Source organism: Centruroides vittatus, unplaced genomic scaffold, assembly GCF_030686945.1.
Source record: "Centruroides vittatus isolate TY-2023 unplaced genomic scaffold, ASM3068694v2 contig_15, whole genome shotgun sequence".
Lineage (NCBI taxonomy): Eukaryota > Metazoa > Arthropoda > Arachnida > Scorpiones > Buthidae > Centruroides > Centruroides vittatus.
In genome coordinates this window covers 1,529,644-1,547,497 of record NW_027120927.1, presented here as the reverse complement: position 1 = coordinate 1,547,497, position 17,854 = coordinate 1,529,644, and the positions used below count along the sequence as shown (strand labels likewise).

At 33.7% G+C, this 17,854-nt stretch overlaps 1 protein-coding gene across 5 annotated transcripts in view; it reads left to right on the top strand.

Annotated features, from left to right (window-relative positions):
- The window catches only part of sp3 (spermathreecae), a 68,087-nt gene that overhangs the window by 31,816 nt on the left and 18,417 nt on the right, over positions 1–17,854 (top strand). For 3 of the 5 annotated variants that reach the window (XM_067262565.1, XM_067262564.1, XM_067262568.1), the window contains exons 3-8: positions 8,613–8,749; positions 9,033–9,089; positions 9,684–9,809; positions 13,535–13,579; positions 13,729–13,917; positions 13,991–14,360. In XM_067262565.1, the coding sequence (XP_067118666.1) occupies positions 8,613–8,749; positions 9,033–9,089; positions 9,684–9,809; positions 13,535–13,579; positions 13,729–13,917; positions 13,991–14,360 (924 nt within the window). The remainder of the gene's footprint in view (positions 1–8,612; positions 8,750–9,032; positions 9,090–9,683; positions 9,810–13,534; positions 13,580–13,728; positions 13,918–13,990; positions 14,361–17,854) is intronic. The other 2 variants (XM_067262569.1, XM_067262566.1) reach the window with 1 other exon arrangement.

Here is a 17,854-nt window from a genome sequence, read left to right as displayed (position 1 = left end):
ATTGAGTGAATTGTTTCATTATTAAAATATCTCAAGTTAATTTATTATGTTGTTAAACAACTTTTGCATTATTTTTTTCTAAAAGCTGTGTTAGGAATATTAAATATTTTCAAAACTAAACTATATAAAAATGTTACAAAATACTTGTATTATTTATTATTTTGTTTAAATACGGTGTCTTACTTTTTTTTCCTGCCCCCTTTGCCACATGGTAGGTCTGACTTTGGGGCATGCTCCTAAGTTAAATCCGGGTGCGTTGGGGTCGTGGTTATGGTGTGTTAAACGGGGTCTGTAAATGGGGTGGGAGACTATTTGAGGTGTTTCGGCCACAAGACGAGGATGGAAGGAGAGAGAAGAGAGAATTTCGAGAATAGGCGCAGGGTAGTATCTGAAAGTGCATAGTGAAATAATCAGGAAGCCGGAAAGGAAAGACTGTACAACCAGGTCAATGTGAAGATTCTGTTTCAAACTGTTTTCTGTTTGGTGTAAAGTAAAAGAAGAAGTACATTTCAAATTCATTGTTGATACATTTTATGTTTGCATGTTATGGGAATTCTGTAGCAGTATATTGTCAGGAAGATTCTGTTAACATTATTTGGTAAATTGGATTTGTCGGGCTCTGTACGTTCTGGTGAGTTTCCTGGGAAGTACCTTATGTTGTCAGGAAAATTAAACTGTTATCTTGTTAATTTGGATAGTTGTTTTTGTCTAGTCCCTACTAAGATCAGTGGATTTCCCCTTTTAAGCATCTGCTGTTTCAAGCAGGCTTGTTATCAATTTGGCCCATCGAAGAAATCACTAAAATTCTGTGTTGACTCGTTCTTACCTTTTTTATTCTCACAATACAATATTGTATTCTAAGTTTGATTTTAGAGGAAATTATTGGAATATTAAAATAAAATGTTTTATCCTTGTTGGCGATGACAAGTTTGTTAATTTGGCATCAGTCATTTTCTCGGTGAGATAAAGTCATCACAATGATTACCATAATGCCTTTACGGGAAAGAGTATTATGAAACTTTATTGATTTAATAAACGCAAAAGTAGATTACCAGAAAATGTATTTTAGAAGGAAATGCAAAACTTCCTTTTGAAATATGAGATTCATTTAGGTTGACATTACAAAATATTATGGATTAGTTTCATTTCAAAGAATAAAGTAAAAGATTTTAAAAAATCAGATTATATAGATTTGGCTTGATATTGAGAAATGACTAAGTACTTACTGATTTCTTTTGATTATTTTTACAATAAATTTTAACATACGTGTAGTCTGAAAAAAATCTGACAATTATGAAGAAAAACAAATACAATACTATCAGTTAGCCATTGACTTGTAATCCCTAACAGTTGTCATGTCTGTATGTTGATATTTTGCATATTTATAAAGTGCTTGTGTGCTATGTATCTTGAGCTATCCACTATTTTCAGTTTCAGAGTAGCTTGATTATAGCAGTGTGCCACTATTTCACCCTTCGTTGAGGGTTCGTGTCTGTGGTGAGGGGACCTCCCAGAGATGGTTTAGTAACTCTTCTTTACCATCCCTGGGATCTGAACGCCCACCCAAGTGTTTGCCGTGTGTAGTGGCCTATATGCCAGAAAGGGGGTTCCTGGTATTTGAGGGGCAACATAATGTCCCCAACACACTGCTTTGGCCTCTGCTTCAGATAAACGGGAGGCTCAAATCAGGCTCCATTTGAGTCAATCAGCTGGTCATCAAGTCATTCTTGACCTCGGCCCGGAGTCAACCGATTGATGCAGACTGAGCGTACATGTCTCTGCTTGACAATTTTGTCACGTCAGACAAGATGTGCTCTTCTTGACTGCATTGTGAGGGTATAGATCCTGGGAAACCCTGGTGTGACAGTCTATGGAAGTACTCCATGTGACGGTATTCCCTTGTTGGGCCCCATGGTGGGTGGGGTCACTAGGAGCTTGAAATATTATTTCTAAATATGGATTCCAAAAGTACAAAGTGTCCGAACACAGATAAGTTATCTCCAGTAACAACCAACATTTCCACTGCTGCAACCTACTTGATAGTACATGCGACTGGAGATAAATCACTATCAAAATGCTCTCCATTTCTTATCCAAAAAATATTCGAATCAACCATTGGACACCTGAAAGAGATACAAAAATTGAGGTCAGGGGACCTGCTGATAGAAACAGTCTCACCTCAACAATCAGTAGAACAATTGGCAACAAAAACATTGGGAGACATGGAAGTCACTGTCACCCCACATGGAAGTCTAAACTCATCATGTGGGGTGATACCCAAGATTGATCTGATGTCTGAAGACAAATCACATATTTAGATCGGCCTGTCAGATCATGGTGTCACTGCTGTCCGACGAATTTCCATTCTTCAAGATGGCAAGTTGATACCAACAAAACATCTTATATTGACATTTAACAAACTGACATTGCCATCTTCTGTTGCAGCAGGATATCTCCGTTACCCAGTTCGCCCATACATTCCAAATCCTCTGCGTTGCTTTAAATGTCAGCGGTTTGGACACTCACAAACATCATGCAGAGGGAAAAAAGCATGTGCACAGTGTAGAAATGAAGATCATGAAAGTACCGAATGTACAAGTACTCCATGCTGTGTAAAGTGCAAAGATACCCATCCTGCATACTCCCAAAAATACACTGCATGGCAGAGAGAGAAAGAAATTCAGAGGGTGAAAACTATTAATAATATATCTTACCCAGAGGCACGTCAAATGGTCACTTTAAGTGCACCAGTGAAACAGAAGACATTTGCTGCTGTTTTGAAATCCACAAAGACATGTGGGGTTCAAACAGATATCTCTGTTTGATCAAATGAATCTCACCCACCATGCAAAATGTTTGCTGATACCATGCACTCAAACGCAGAAAAGGAGATTAAGAAGAAAAAAGCACCTATACCTAAAACAGACGTAATAACGAGAAACGTGGGTTCTAAAAAGGCCAGTAAGAACCCACTAAACAAACAGAGTGAAATCAGCTCTCTCTAAATCTTCTAAAAAATCAGAGATTCAGTCTATGAGTGAGTTCTCTGACTTCTTTGATGAAGAGACTAAAAGGAGGTGGCACCACCAACATCACCTTCAAAAGAAAACCCCTGTGAGATTAAAGAGAGATATTTTCACAAAGAATGCTGCCTCAAGCACATAATGGATTATAAAATAATTCAATGGGACTGTCATGGTTTCTGCAACAAGTTCTCTGACATTAAACAGTTGACATCATCTACTCATCTCTCTGAGTGGCATTCCAGGAAACACATTTAAAATTTGGAGAGAGAACTTCTTTAAAAGGATTCAATCTCTACCACAAGGATGATGATAGCCACAACTGTGTCAGTGGAGGTGTGGCTGTACTAGTCTCAAATTGCATTCCATCATTACCAGTACAAATAACTACTGATTTGCAATCTGTGGCAGTCAGAATTTCTATTAGAGTAACTGTCACAGTTTGTTCTATATACTTGCCATCAGATGTCAGAGTCAATGAGGATGAATTGGATAACTTGGTTGAACAGCTGCCAACTCTATTCTCGGTGATTTCAATGGTCACAATCCAATGTGGGGCAGTCCCAACATCAATCGTCGAGGCAGAGCCATTGAGAGATTTATAGGCAATCACCAACTGTATCTATTTAATACTTAAGAAGTGACATACTTTCATGCCCCAACAAGAACATTCACTGCCATTGATTTATCATTAGCAATTCCAAACCTGTTTTCAGCATTTACATGGGAGGTTGGATCTAATCCACTCTCCAGTGATCATTTCCTGATATTTTTAAAATAATGAGGCAGAGAAAGCTGTGAAACAGCCCGTTTACCGCGCTGGAAACTGGAGACAGCTGATTGGCCTTCATTCTCCTCTATTGCCAACATCTCTGAGGAAATGGTCAACATTCCTGATATCAATGGTGCAGTTGAAGCCGTCACTTCCAGTATTATTCAGGCAGCTGAAAAAACAATGGAGAAAACATCAGCCAGATATCCAAAACATCCTAAACCATGGTGGAACCAGAATTGCGAGGTAGCATTTAAAGAACAAAAGAAAGCATGGGAGATTTTTAGAAGATACCCCACTGCTAGTAATTTGATTGTATTTCAAAAAGCAAAGGCAAATGCCAGAAAAATAAGGAGGCAAAGCCAAAGGGATTCTTAGAGGAAGTATGTTTCTAATATAACATCTTCCACCAGCTCAAAAGTAGTCTGAGATAAAATCCATAAAATTAATGGGAAGTACAGTACACCTCCCAGTCTTTGTCCATGCTGGAAAATAATGGCATAATAATTTGTGATATACAGGGTATTGCTGATCTGTTGGGTGAAACGTTTTCCTCTTCATCTAGCAATATAATGTATACAAGGATTTTTCAAGCCTATAAAACCCAAACAGAAAGAGAACATTTAAACTTCCATTCCTCATCTTATGAGGAATACAATTTGCCACTCACCAGAATAGAACTACATACAGCGATCTCTCGCTTGGGGAATACTGCTGTAGGCCCGGATAAAATCCACTACAGCATGATTAAAAATCTATCAGACAATTATTCCCTTAGCAATCTCTTGAATCTGTTTCACAGAATATGGGCAGAGCACACTTTTCCTGACTCTTGGAGGCTATCGATTATTATTCCCATTGCCAAGCCAGGCAAAGACCACAGGAATCCCTTTAATTATAGACCAATCTCTCTGACGAGTTCTCTCTGTAAACTCTTTGAGAGAATGGTAAACAGACATCTGATGTTTCACTAGAGAAAAAGGATTACTTTTCACTACATCAGAGTGGATTTCATAGGAACAGAAGTACCACGGACAATTTAGTAAATCTTGAAACATTATATGCAAAGCGTTTTTTAGACGATAGCACTTAGTGTCTGTGTTTTTCAATATAGAGAAGGCCTACGTTCATTGCTGGTGATACGGAATACTCCACGATCTGCACCAATTCAGATTGTGGGGTAATCTGCCAATTTTTATAAAAAACACTATCTCTTTATCTAGGCTTAACACAAAAGAAGAAGGTGTTCCTCAAGGTTCTATTTTGAGTGTAACTCTGTTCCTTATCAAAATTAACAGCATAGATAACTGCCTCCCTCCCAGTGTGAAACACTCTCTGTATGTGGATGACTTTCAGATCTCCTGCCAGTCTAGTAACATGAGTTTTATCGAGAGACAACTGCAAATCTCCTTAACTCCATTGGTCTTAGACCAATTGTGTATATGGATACACAATTGGTCTAAGACCAATGGTTTTACTTTTAACACGGAGAAGACCTCATGCATCCACTTTTGCCGAAGGCATGGTTTGCACCCAAACCCTGAAATTTATTTAAATACAGTGAAAATTCCAATGGTCAACGAGGCTGTTTTTGGGTGTTTTATTTGACCAAAAACTGACATTTTTACCACACTTGCACAATCTAAAGAGTAGATGTTTAAAATCTCTGAACCTTTTAAAGGTACTATGCTGCTCATCCTGAGGAGCAGACAAATGTTCTATGCTTAGGATTTATAGGGCCCTTGTCTGCTCAAAGCTGGATGCTTAGTTTATGGCTCTGTGTGAGAATCTACTCTTTGGATGCTGGATCCAGTCCATCATCAAGCATTGCGTTTGTGCACTGGTGCTTTTCAAATTTCTTCTGTTCAAAGTTTGTACATGGATGCTTATGAGCCTCCACTATCCCTCAGGAGAAAACAGTTGTCTCTGTTTTATTATATTAAGCAGAAGTGTCAGATTAAATCTTCAGTTGATTGTATCGTATCAGATACTCAGCTGAAAAGATTATTTGCAGCCCACCCAAGTAGTGTCCCTACATTTGACATAAGAATGGAGAATGTAAGCAGCATGATTGACCTGGACACAAGCAACGTTTCACAATTCGAGGTTGATATTATATCACCATGGTCAATCCCTGTGATAAATGTTGACATTAGCTTAAAGCAGTTTCTTAAGGAATCCACTCCAGATTATATCTATGGACAGCACTTTGCAGAAATTCAACACCATGAGAGGAATTTAATTCCTATTTATACTAATGGATCTAAATCAGATGATTACGTTGGCTCAGCCTTTGTCTGTCAGGATGAAATCGTGGCAGAACAAATTGCACTGAATTCTTCCATCTTTACTGCAGAGCTGCAGGCCATTTACCTAGCCTTAAAATATGTAATCAGAAAAGGTCATCGTTACTGTGTGATCTACACTGACTCAGTTAGTGCATTTCAGGCTTTGATCTGCTCTGAACCGAGTTCTCACTCTATAGTGATCAAAATCCATAAACTGTTTTGCCATCTTTGTGCAAGTAATATTTCTGTAAAATTTTGTTGGTCCCAGGCCATGTAGGTATAAGAGGAAATGTAGGAGCTGATGCAGCTGCAAAGTCAGCTAGTCCTTCACAGCATATGATGTGTATTGAAGGAGGTGATTTGAAGCTAGTCATTAAAAAATGATTAGCAGAGAGATGGCAAAATGTATGGAATGCACATGTCCACAATAAACTACATGAGATCAAACCTATAATAGAAAATTGGACACATAATAAACAGTACGATAGGAAATCTGAGGTCATTCTTACTTGTTTGAGAATTGGACATATTTGACTGACTCATCAATACCTTTTGAAGGGTGATGACCAGCCAGTATGCCAGTATTGCAACTGCCCCCTAAGTGTAAAGCACTTACTGTACAATTGCTCTGCCTTTTGAGACAAGGCATAGACAGTATTTTGGAAATGCAAGTCTGACACAGATTCTGGGCCAAAGGCCAAATCTTGACAACTTACATGACTTTCTAAAAGTCACTTCTTCTTAATGTGCCAACTCCTGTCAAAGGTAGGCGATCCATATAGCTAACGTTGTCCTCGATGTAGCAGCTCAGAATATCTCCATAGATGTTCTCCCAAACCACCTTGTGATGTCTTTCAACCAATGATTTTTTGGTCTCCGAACAGACCTTTTTCCTTGTATTTTTCTCTCTAATATTAGTCTAAGTATTCAATATTTCTCTCCTCTCATTATATGACTAATGTACTGTGTTTTCCTGATCTTGATGGTCAGCAGGAGTTCTTTTTGTTTGTTCATGCAGTTCAGGACTTCAACATTAGTAATCTTTTGCACCCATGATATTCGAAGTATTTGTCTGTACAAATACATTTCAAAAGCTTCAATTCTTTTCTCGGTTTGGGGGTCTAGAGTCCAACTTTTGCATCCATACAGCAGGACAGAGAAGATGTAGCACTTTAACACTCGAATCCTCAGACATAAACTCAAATCGGATCTAAATAAAAATTTTTTTGTATTCATAAACGATGTTCTGGCTTGTTCGATCCTTGCTTTTATTTCTTTACGCTGGTCACATTGTTCGTTTATTATTGTGCCAAGGTATTTGAGAGATGATACCTGCTTGATAGTGTTCCTGTGAATGACAAGATTTGTATTTTTCCTTGTTTTTGAGAACACAAGAAGTTTGATTTTGGTAAAATTCATAAAGAGACCATGCAGTTCACTGTATTCGACAATATGGTCCATCAGTTGTTGTAATTCTTCAGGACTATTTGCCATAACCACTGCGTCATCTGCATATCTAATGTTGTTAATTAATTTGCCATTTACCTTGATCCCACAATCACTGTCTTCCAATGCTTCTTTGAATATAGCCTCTGAGTATATATTAAAGAGGAGGGAGGATAGCACACAACCTTTGTGCACTCCTCTCTTAATTAATGTGGTTTCAGAAGTTTCTTTTTCAAGTCTGACCTCTGCTGTTTGATGCCAATACAGTTTGCCAATGACATACAGATTGCCTTTGTCAATGCCAATTGATGTTAATAGTCACTAATATATATAAAGAGATTTAACTATTTATTTACATTTTTCTTTTATATATATTGTTGTTTGTTCATTTTTACTGCTGGATATGTTTTGTAATTGTTTTATTTGTTGTTGTTATTTTGTAATATATATATGTATAGTTTAAGATAAACAAATTCACCATTTGTCATGGTGCAGCTTGGCCTATTTGGCCTTTGTACCAAAAAACACTAATTAACCAACCAACCAACCAACCAGCTAGCCACTATTGCATCCATGATTAATGTATGACTTGAGATGGTGGGAATGCACTTGCATGTTTCACTACGTAATCAAATGTCTACACTAAGGATTCAATCTGTTGAAGATTCATTATAACCTTCTTTGAGTCTTGGTAATATTACACTGATTCTATGTACCATTCACATTAAACATTTAGCAGGTTTCTTAGCAACACTTTACAACAGTATATTATTAATTACCATTTTTCTACTATCAATGTTCCTTGCCTGTTATGATTCTTATTAATTCAAATATTCTTAGATGTATATATTTTTTCAAAATTGGATGCTCAGATACAGGTACAAAGTGCTTTTAGGAAACCTGACAAAATATTTATCATGAACAGTTATGCTAAAACTAATAAATTCAGAAGTTTAGGATGAATAAAATGAAACAGAAAAGATAAAATAATATAAACAGAGAACTTTGTTAAATTTTCTTTGTTGCTTTAGCTACAACAAGTATTAATGATTGAATAAAGACTTACCTGATTACATTTTCCAGATGTTGACAAAAAGTTACTACTTATTCGGCAGCGAGCCTTGGTCGGATGTCTCCCAGGGGGCCACGAAGTCTACAAAATTCAAAAGATAGCCATTCTGCCATTGAACCAACATGACGTTCCAGAATTGGACATTGAAGTAAGTGGTCTGGAGTGAGAAAATTTATCGTTTACATTTTGTCTGTTGTGTTTTCTAAAAGTAGAAAGTAGAAAATTGTCATATAGGTGGCAGATGGGAATTAAAGGGAGGGAACTGTGCTTTTCCATGCCTTAATATGGAGTAGAACAGTTATCTGCTTTTGGAAAAATTAAAGATGTGTATATATGTGTATGTATATTTATTTCTAAATTAATACTGCCACCTATAAACTAGAATATATTTCTTTGGGTGTATATCAAAGAATTACTTTCTGTGGTTTCAGAAAGATGAGGAAACAACAGAACTGGGGAGTGATAAAAAGAATACCCCCAGAAATAAGGTAAAACTTGTAGGGTATTTATAAAATTTAGAGTGCAATTCAGTTTCAGCACAGCTCTTTCTCACCCCTCTTTCTCAAGAAAGAAGAAACAAGATCCAAGAGTCGAGCTTGTTTTTTTTAATGTTAAATTTTCTTCTTTGTCGTCGAAGAGTGTAGTTGGCATGGTGCACAGCTTTTAATTAAGCCTTTATGATTGTTGTTATTATCATTTATTATTTGCTGCAGTAGCTAATTTTAATAATAATTAAGAGATCATTGCATGAGTTTATATATGTTATATATATATATATATATTAAAAAAAATCTTTTGCTTTTTATTTTATAATTTATGATTGCATAAAAAATTAAATATAAATTAATTATTTGTAGCACTGAAGAAGTTATTATCATACATAAATATTTATTAAGTAAATTGTGGAATGCTTTTAAATATCAATATACGTGTACGTGTAAAAATTATAATTATCAAGTTCCCACAGAGGAACGAGATGTAATCTTGCATGCAAATCATTTTTAAGTTATTAAAGTTAATTTTTTCTTATTTTAATAAGTTTATGTCGAAACCTTTACATTGAAAAGTTTAATGCGTTACAGCTGTGCAAGAGGCACCACATCGGAATACGAAAGACTGAAAGATCAGCTGTGGAATGTCAGCAGAGGGCGCTACAGAAAACATGGAATTCAATCAGAACAGCAACAGCTCAGGTTAAACCTAGACGGGTAAGTAGCCAGTTTAGATAATCATTTGCCATATTTAATATTATATTTAAAACTTAATGTTCTATTCTGACAGTTTTGTACAGCTTTGTAATCAGAGCTGGATTTACATTTTTGGGAGCCCTTGGACAAGCAATGCTTTGGGGTCCCTAAAAATAATAATCATCTCTGAGATTAATTTTATTTCACCTATTCAAATAAGAATTTTTATAAATTTTATCTTAAAATACCTGATCTGATTTAAAAGTTAATCCTAGATTATCGAGTTGCGAGATGGTCAGTGAGGCTTTACAAAATATGAAGAGTATAATAAAAAAATTAAAAACAATATTAAAATTCAATGTGGTATAAAAATTACAATTTGTTTTTACAAAAAATTTTTTATACATTTTTCTTTGGCAAATTCATTGATTAATAAATCAAAGTGAATAGATTTCATTTTATTGACATTGCTGGATAATAAAGTGAAATTGTTTAAACTATTCTGGGCCACGGTTGACCTTTGATCATTTTTGATTAATTTTAATTTTGGAAAACTCTCAACAGAGCAGTTGGTAATCATCAAGCATAAATAAATTCTTAAAACTCAGTGTTTGGAAATTCAATTCCTATATTCTTTTCTCTTATCATCTTATACAAGAACAAATGCATCAAAGGAGATTCTCAATCTCTATAATTAATTTTGATGAAACTATGGAGTTGCAAAATTTCACTATATAATGAATCATCAACATCACCTTGGTATTGCTTGACAATATTTTGTACGTGTCGTCAGTTCTTTATTAGGAATGTCAATGTTGATTAAAAATGCAAAATTCTGATTATTTTCTTATAATCAGATTGTTCTAAATTCACATTAATGTTTTAAAAAAATTTTAGAAAAACATTATTTTTAAAGTTTTCTTTGAAACTTAACATTTTTTTCATTTGATTGAGGTTCCCCTGGAATTATTTTTTTTTAGTTTGTTGTCTCTATTTTGTATAATTAGTATCAGGCAATAATTGTTTAGTTTCTGCTTTGATTGTGTCAAACTGATAATTCAAACTCATTAGGAACTCACCAAGAGATGAATGAATACAAAGAAGAACATGTGTCTAGCGTGATTTTCAAATCTTGCAAGGACTTGGAAACTGCATTAATTCTTTCTAGTATTACATTCCAAAAAACTGTTTGCAATGCAAACTCAAACTCTTCCATTTTTGAACAGTAAATTTTGTGTGTCTGTTCTTGAGGTTCCATTGAAACTTTCATTCTCTACAATACTGTTTAAAGTATCCAATAAACTTCCATAATTACCATATATTACCTTGATTGAGTCTGTTCGAGCACTCCATCTAGTCTTTGATAATGATTTTACTGATTGGTTGGAATTTTTTCAATTACACTCCATCTTTTGGTGAATGATGAAAACAAATTGAAAATTTGTTGAGCTATTCCAAAATATTTGCTTGATTCTATACAACATTCGGCACCAGAAGTGCCAACCAGATTTAGTGAGTGTCCAGCACATGGTAAAAAACGCGCCTTACTGTTCTTTTCCAAAATTTTTGTTTGCATACCTTTATATTTTCCTGTAATATTCATTGCATTATCATATGACAGATCTATAATCAGCAAAATTCAAACCAGCATTAGTTTCAAAAAAATTTAGTCATTTCTGCTAAATTGGCTCCATTGTGATCCTCGATTTAAATGAAGTTCAGAAATCATTCCATTGGTTCAAAACTCAATTCATCTACATATCTCAAAATAATGCATAGTTGATCCTTGTGAGAAAAATCTGGGGTGGAATCAACTAAAATTCCAAAATATTTCGATTTTTTTACTTCTGTAGTAATTGATTCTAAAACTTTTTTTGCCATCAAAGCAATTAGTTCTTCACATACTATTTTTGAAAGATATGAAGTTCTTCCCAAACCAGCTTGACCATAATTTTTAATATGTTCAGATAAAAATGGATCAAATTTTGCTATCATTCTAAAGGTCAGTAAAGTTTCCATTGCCCTCCATTCCAAATGTTTCATTTGCTACTACTAGTTCCAGTAACTTTTGTCAATAGTTTTGTTCTTTCCATATTTCATCTTCCGGCTGATCAGATAATGTATTATTGCTTCTACATACCAAATAAAACATCAAAGCCTCTCTATGCTCTGACACATTTTTGTGGCTTTTCAATAAAGAAGCAGCATTCTTCCAATCTTTAATTCGTGCCAAGGGAAAAATTTGAAATTTTGAATATTTTACATACAAAACAAAAAACACTGCCTACAAATGGTGAATAAATCAGTCATCCACAAGTGTATATCTCACCATTGACTCTTTCACTAGTAAATAATGCTCTTGAACAATACCGATCATGATCTTTGTAAAACTGTTTAGAAGATTGAAAATTATTGTCCAAGTGCTGACAAGCTGTTGGTCCTTGTTCAATCCAAAATGAAACATCTTCATTAGATTAATCACTCCATTGCCCAATATCATTACCTCTATTAAGTGGTAAGTCGATTTCTATTGTCATATCTTGAGTTACATCAACTAAATCATCCAAGGAATTTCCAAAAAAATTGATTTGAACTACTAGGCGCTGTGCTTGAAGATGGAATTACTGTGATGGGAGAACTTTCATGAATTCCTTTCTCATTTGTAGCTGTGGTTGCTGCTTATGACTCTTTTATTTGAGCTTTAGTGAAAATGCATCTAATTTTGGTATTTTCTTGATCTCCTCTTCTTTTATGCCTTTTTCTTATGTTTTAGTGCCCCACTTTCATAGATTCTCTTCATTTCTGCTTTCAATAAATAATTTTAATTATAAAAGCAATTAAAAAATGAATTCTAATATTTTCAAACTTGAAATTCATGATGAGTTTACAATAATTTTTGCTGTACATTTGTTTTAAAGTAATATCTTTGTTAATAACTAAAAATCCCAGCACTCTCATAAAAGCTCCAAAATTAGGAGCTTTTCAAAAATTAATACTTTTATTTGGACTCCAAATGAAGTATTAATTTTTCTCCAGAATATAAACAAACATGAAACATGTTTGAAAAACATTCAAAATTTCAAATTAGATGTTCAAAATAGAACGTCTTAATGGATTTTCAAATTTGCTGTGTTGTCTTTTAGATCTCTGTATCATCTTAGTAAATGGGACCTTACGGAATAAGGTCCCTTTCTCAAAAATACATACTGGTAAATTGGATTTCCTGCCCGGGTATCACATGAAAGACACTCAGTCACTCATATTCAATAAAATTATGTGCTGAGACACGGTGTGTGTTTCAGCACATAATTTACAACTTTTAAAATAAAACATTTCTTGTGTGACACAAGGAATGTTTTATTTAAATTTTTTTTTTTTAATGGCTTTTATTTTTTCTTATTGAATGTTTATAAAAGTTGAAAACAGATTGATAGTTTTGGGGCCTCTAGGACATGGCCTAGTCAGCCTTTAGGTAAATCCAGCACTGGATCATAATAACATTAGTTTAACAAGCATTAAAGAAAAAGATGTATTAATATCACATTATACTAATATAGCTTTAAATATCTTTAAAGATTCTTTTCCAATGGCTAGCAAATTCAATTTAATTGGTATTAATATAGAAATTATTGAGATATATAAAGCTGAAGTAACTGACTGGCAAATATAATTAATTTAAAATCAGTTTTTTCTAATTAATTATGTTGTTTTAAAGTACAATTATTTTATATATTATTTTTTAACAGAAGGATAACAAAGATAGAGAAAAACTAGAAAGAAGAGTTCTAGATGTAAGTTATTAAAAAAAATTCTCTCTCAAATTTAAAATCACAATTAGTCTAATTCTAGAATTTTGTTTGTTTTAGTTTCTTTTTTTGTAAATGCAGATTCTTGCATTATCACAGTTATGACATTGTTAATGAATCTGAGGTTTTTACAGGAATTGGTTAAGATGTTCACAGATACGGATTCATTTTATTATTCCCTTTCTGGAGACATTACTAATACGCTACAGCGCCAACAGGCGCACTCGAATCCTTCAAATGTCGAAGCCATTCCACTCTGGAAGAGAGTAGACGAGAGATTTTTTTGGAATCGCCACATGTTAATGGAACTAATTGAATCTTGGGTAAGAATTGGCAAGAATCTTGACAATTTATTGAGAAATTATGACAACTATTTTTATCAAAATATATTTACAGAATCCTCAGGCAGATCACTGGATTGTGCCCATTATCCAAGGCTTTGTACAGATTGAAAAATGCTGGATCGATTCTGCAGAGACTCCAGAATATGTAACCAGTCCGGACTGTGAAATTAAAGACTATTCTACCAAACAGGTCAAAGAATACACGATGACTGTCATCTCTCGAAGAAGTCGATACAGAGCAGGCACCAGATACAAGCGTCGTGGTGTTGACGAAGATGGAAAATGCGCCAACTACGTGGAAACCGAACAGATATTTCAATATTTATCTCATATTGTATCATTTGTTCAAGTGAGAGGTTCTGTTCCAGTATTCTGGAGTCAACCTGGTTATAAATACAGACCACCTCCTCAGTTAGACAGAGGTAAGTAATAACTTTTGTTGTATTATCTGTGATTGTCTTTATGAGAAAAAAACTTTGTGAGGAAAAAATTTACTGTGCATAAAGATTACTTTTTATTTAAATTGAATTCTTTTGTAGTGTAATTATTAATATTGTACAAACAATAATACATTGATATGTTTGTGTGATATTTATTAATAAATATCACAAAATATAGATCACATTTTTATCCGGTGGAGGTTTTTGGCATAGAGATCTCAGACAGGCACAAATAATAATCAATATTTTTGTTTGTTGATACTCAGTCTTTGTTCAATATTTTCTAGTCTAGTTAGAATCTTAAATCTTTTATGATATTAAGCGTTATGTGATAGGAGTTTTACATTATAAAAAGATCCTTAAAACATTCATGCTTGTTTAAAAACCTTACTCAACCTAAAACAGCCATTGTTTCCACTTTAAATTAAGATAGATTTTAAAAAAATAAAAACATTATGCTCCAATTAAGATTCAACCTCATGTTATGTAATAATAGACTGCTTTAAGCTGACCACTTAAGTTAGAATTTTTAATTTACTGTTCTTGAGTAAGGTTAAGAAACTCATTAGAATACAAAATAAGCAACACTGACAAAGGTATACAGAATGAAATAAATAAATAAATAAAAATAAAATAAACAATATTTCATTTACGCATTTATTTATTTTTAGTCTTTGGTATCGCTGTTTACTGCATTGAGAAGGTACTTCCAAGCTTCTGATAAACAAGCAGCATCTTTATGGTTTATGCATGAATTCTTGACACTGTGCTTATATATGTATATTTTTTCAAGAGTTTTACCTGCTTGCTGATCCCTTATTGTTTTTAAAAGCTTGGCTTTGTTAAAGTATTTTCTGATACAGTAGCCATTATAGCTAGGGCATTTGTGTTTTGCCTTTACATATGTCATATTGTTGCTCTTTAAGTCTTGTAGGGAGGTTTCTAGAAGTGTATCCTATGTATTTGCTTGTTTTGTTTTCCTGATCTAGATTGACCAGTATCTCGTATACTCGTTTCAGGATCTATTGGGTCTTTGTCATTACGTACGCAGTTGTAAATAGTTTTGTTGCACTTATATGTGATTCTTCTGCTGCTCAATCTGATGGTTTTTCTGTACATGTTATCTAATAATTTATTATATGTTACAGGAGTGATTATGAACGGAGGGTGTTTAGATTTCCTGCAAGATCTGGGGTTGTTGTATGTGTTAATTAAATAATCAACCATGGTATGGCTGTACCCATGCTCAGCTGTGATGCTTTTGATTCTGTTCAACTCTTTAATGGTGTCCCTTATGTCTGTAGTGTGGGTATATGCTCTTTGATAGGCTCTTTGTATATGCTCTTTGAAAGGCCTTAAATGCTGCCATTTTATATTTGGGCAGATCATTTGAACAGCTAGCTATGGTAATTAGGTTTAAGATAAACACTTGTATGGATTTTGCCATTCATTAGGGTGATGCTTAAATTAAGGAAATGTGTCCTCACATTACTGAATTGGTCTAAGCTTATTGTCAACCCATATGGATTGTTGTTGACGGTATTGACAATATTAATTATTAATTAACACATACACATACAATATTTAAACTTTAAAGAATTTATTTATAATGTGTTCGATCCTGAAGATGGCTACAAAGATAGCTGAAAGCATTTGATGAAGTAAAATAATTGCTGGAATAGGTTCTTTGTTTTTAAATATTTTAAGTATCTAAGATACTGAAATTAGTCATGTGTGAGTTTGGATTCTACTCAAAGCAAAATGCATTTCTTCTTTCCAAGTTTTCTTTTATATGCACATAGTGTATGTGCTGTGGTTTATATGAGTTTACTATTAGTTAAAACTTACTAAGTATCTGAAATTATCTAGATTGTGAGAAAAACTATATCATTAATAAAAATACTCATAATAATTAAATCAATAAAAATTGTTATATGATGCAAAAATATGTTCAAAAGTTTTTAGTTATTAATGTAACTGTCAAACAGAAAATATTATGCATATTTACCAGTTTACCAATGAGAATAATTGAAGATACATAATAAGTACATAAAAAATCTTGAACTAAATTGATAATTGAAGAAAAATATGTATTATGTTTTCTTATTGGAATTCATGCTTCATGCATAATGTTGAAATTCAATGAAACTTGGAACTGTGTTTAAATAGAAGGAAGCACAAACTCCTTATTTAAGGTAATAAAAATTCAATTTTATTGGAAATGTTTATTGCCATTGATTAGGTCAGTTATGCATGACTACAATGAAGAACACTCCTAAGGCCTTAGGAGTGTTCTTCATTGTAGGAGTGCTCTTCATTTATTATATAAAAACAACAATAATACATTATTTAAACACATACATTGTATTTTTTTATTTTTATTTTTGTAAATTACTGATTGTATTTTCAGCTGAATTTTCTTAAGTTTTATTTTGATTTGTAATTACAAAAAAATATACTACACTCCAATTCTCAATTAGTTGTTTTGAACATACTGATTTATTTAAAGAAATGCTTCAAATATATCTTTCCTGCAAACCAAGCACAACTCTGAAGGCACTTGGTTTATAGGAAAGATATATTTGGAAGTATCTCTCCAAATAAAGCAGTGTGCTGTATGATAACTATTTGATTTGTAGATTTAAGACTTTTTTTAAGAGTTGCAAATTAATAATGTACAGTATTTTGCAAAATTAACGTGCTTTAGGAGATTGCGCAGAGAAGCTTGTAGGCAAAGCATCAGGGACACTGTTATGTAAAGTTAATATGTAGTAGGATTCAAAAGTTTGGAACTTAGCATGTAGTTTCTTCTCTTGAATAGTTTAAAACACCAACACAACCAATTTCAAAAGAATCTCCTTGTGCAACAATAAACTTTTTCATTGCTCATACAGCTTCTGAAAGCATTGCTGTAAGTCATCTTTTGCAACCACCCATCTCATGTGATGACTCAAAATGATCTCATGCAAACACTACATATCTGGATGTAAAATGTGGCATTTGCATAAATCCATATATTATAAACAGCTTGAAATTGTTTTGATATCATTTTGAGGTAAAAGCAGCATTGCAGGAGGTGCAAAAGCAGCTTACAAGTGGTTGCAAAAGATGGCTTGCAGCAATGCTTCCAGAAGCTGTATGACAATTGATAAAGTGTATCTATGCCCAAAGAGGTTCTTTTGAATTGTGGTTGTGTTGGTGTTTTAAACTATTCAAGGCAAGGAACTATATGCCAAATCCCAAAGTTTTAGATCCTACCAAGTATAGGTCCTGCCACATCGTGCCTAGGTTTGCAATAACATATAGGTCAGTGTTTCTCAAACTTTTTGGACCGCGACCCCCGAAGAATGAGTATGTGTCAAAAAACATTCCGGAGGAAGGGGGTTAGGCTCATATTTAAATATTTATATTGTTTTTATTATTTATATGTGTAATTTATTAAGTAAAAATTATTTTATATATTTTTTATTTCTATT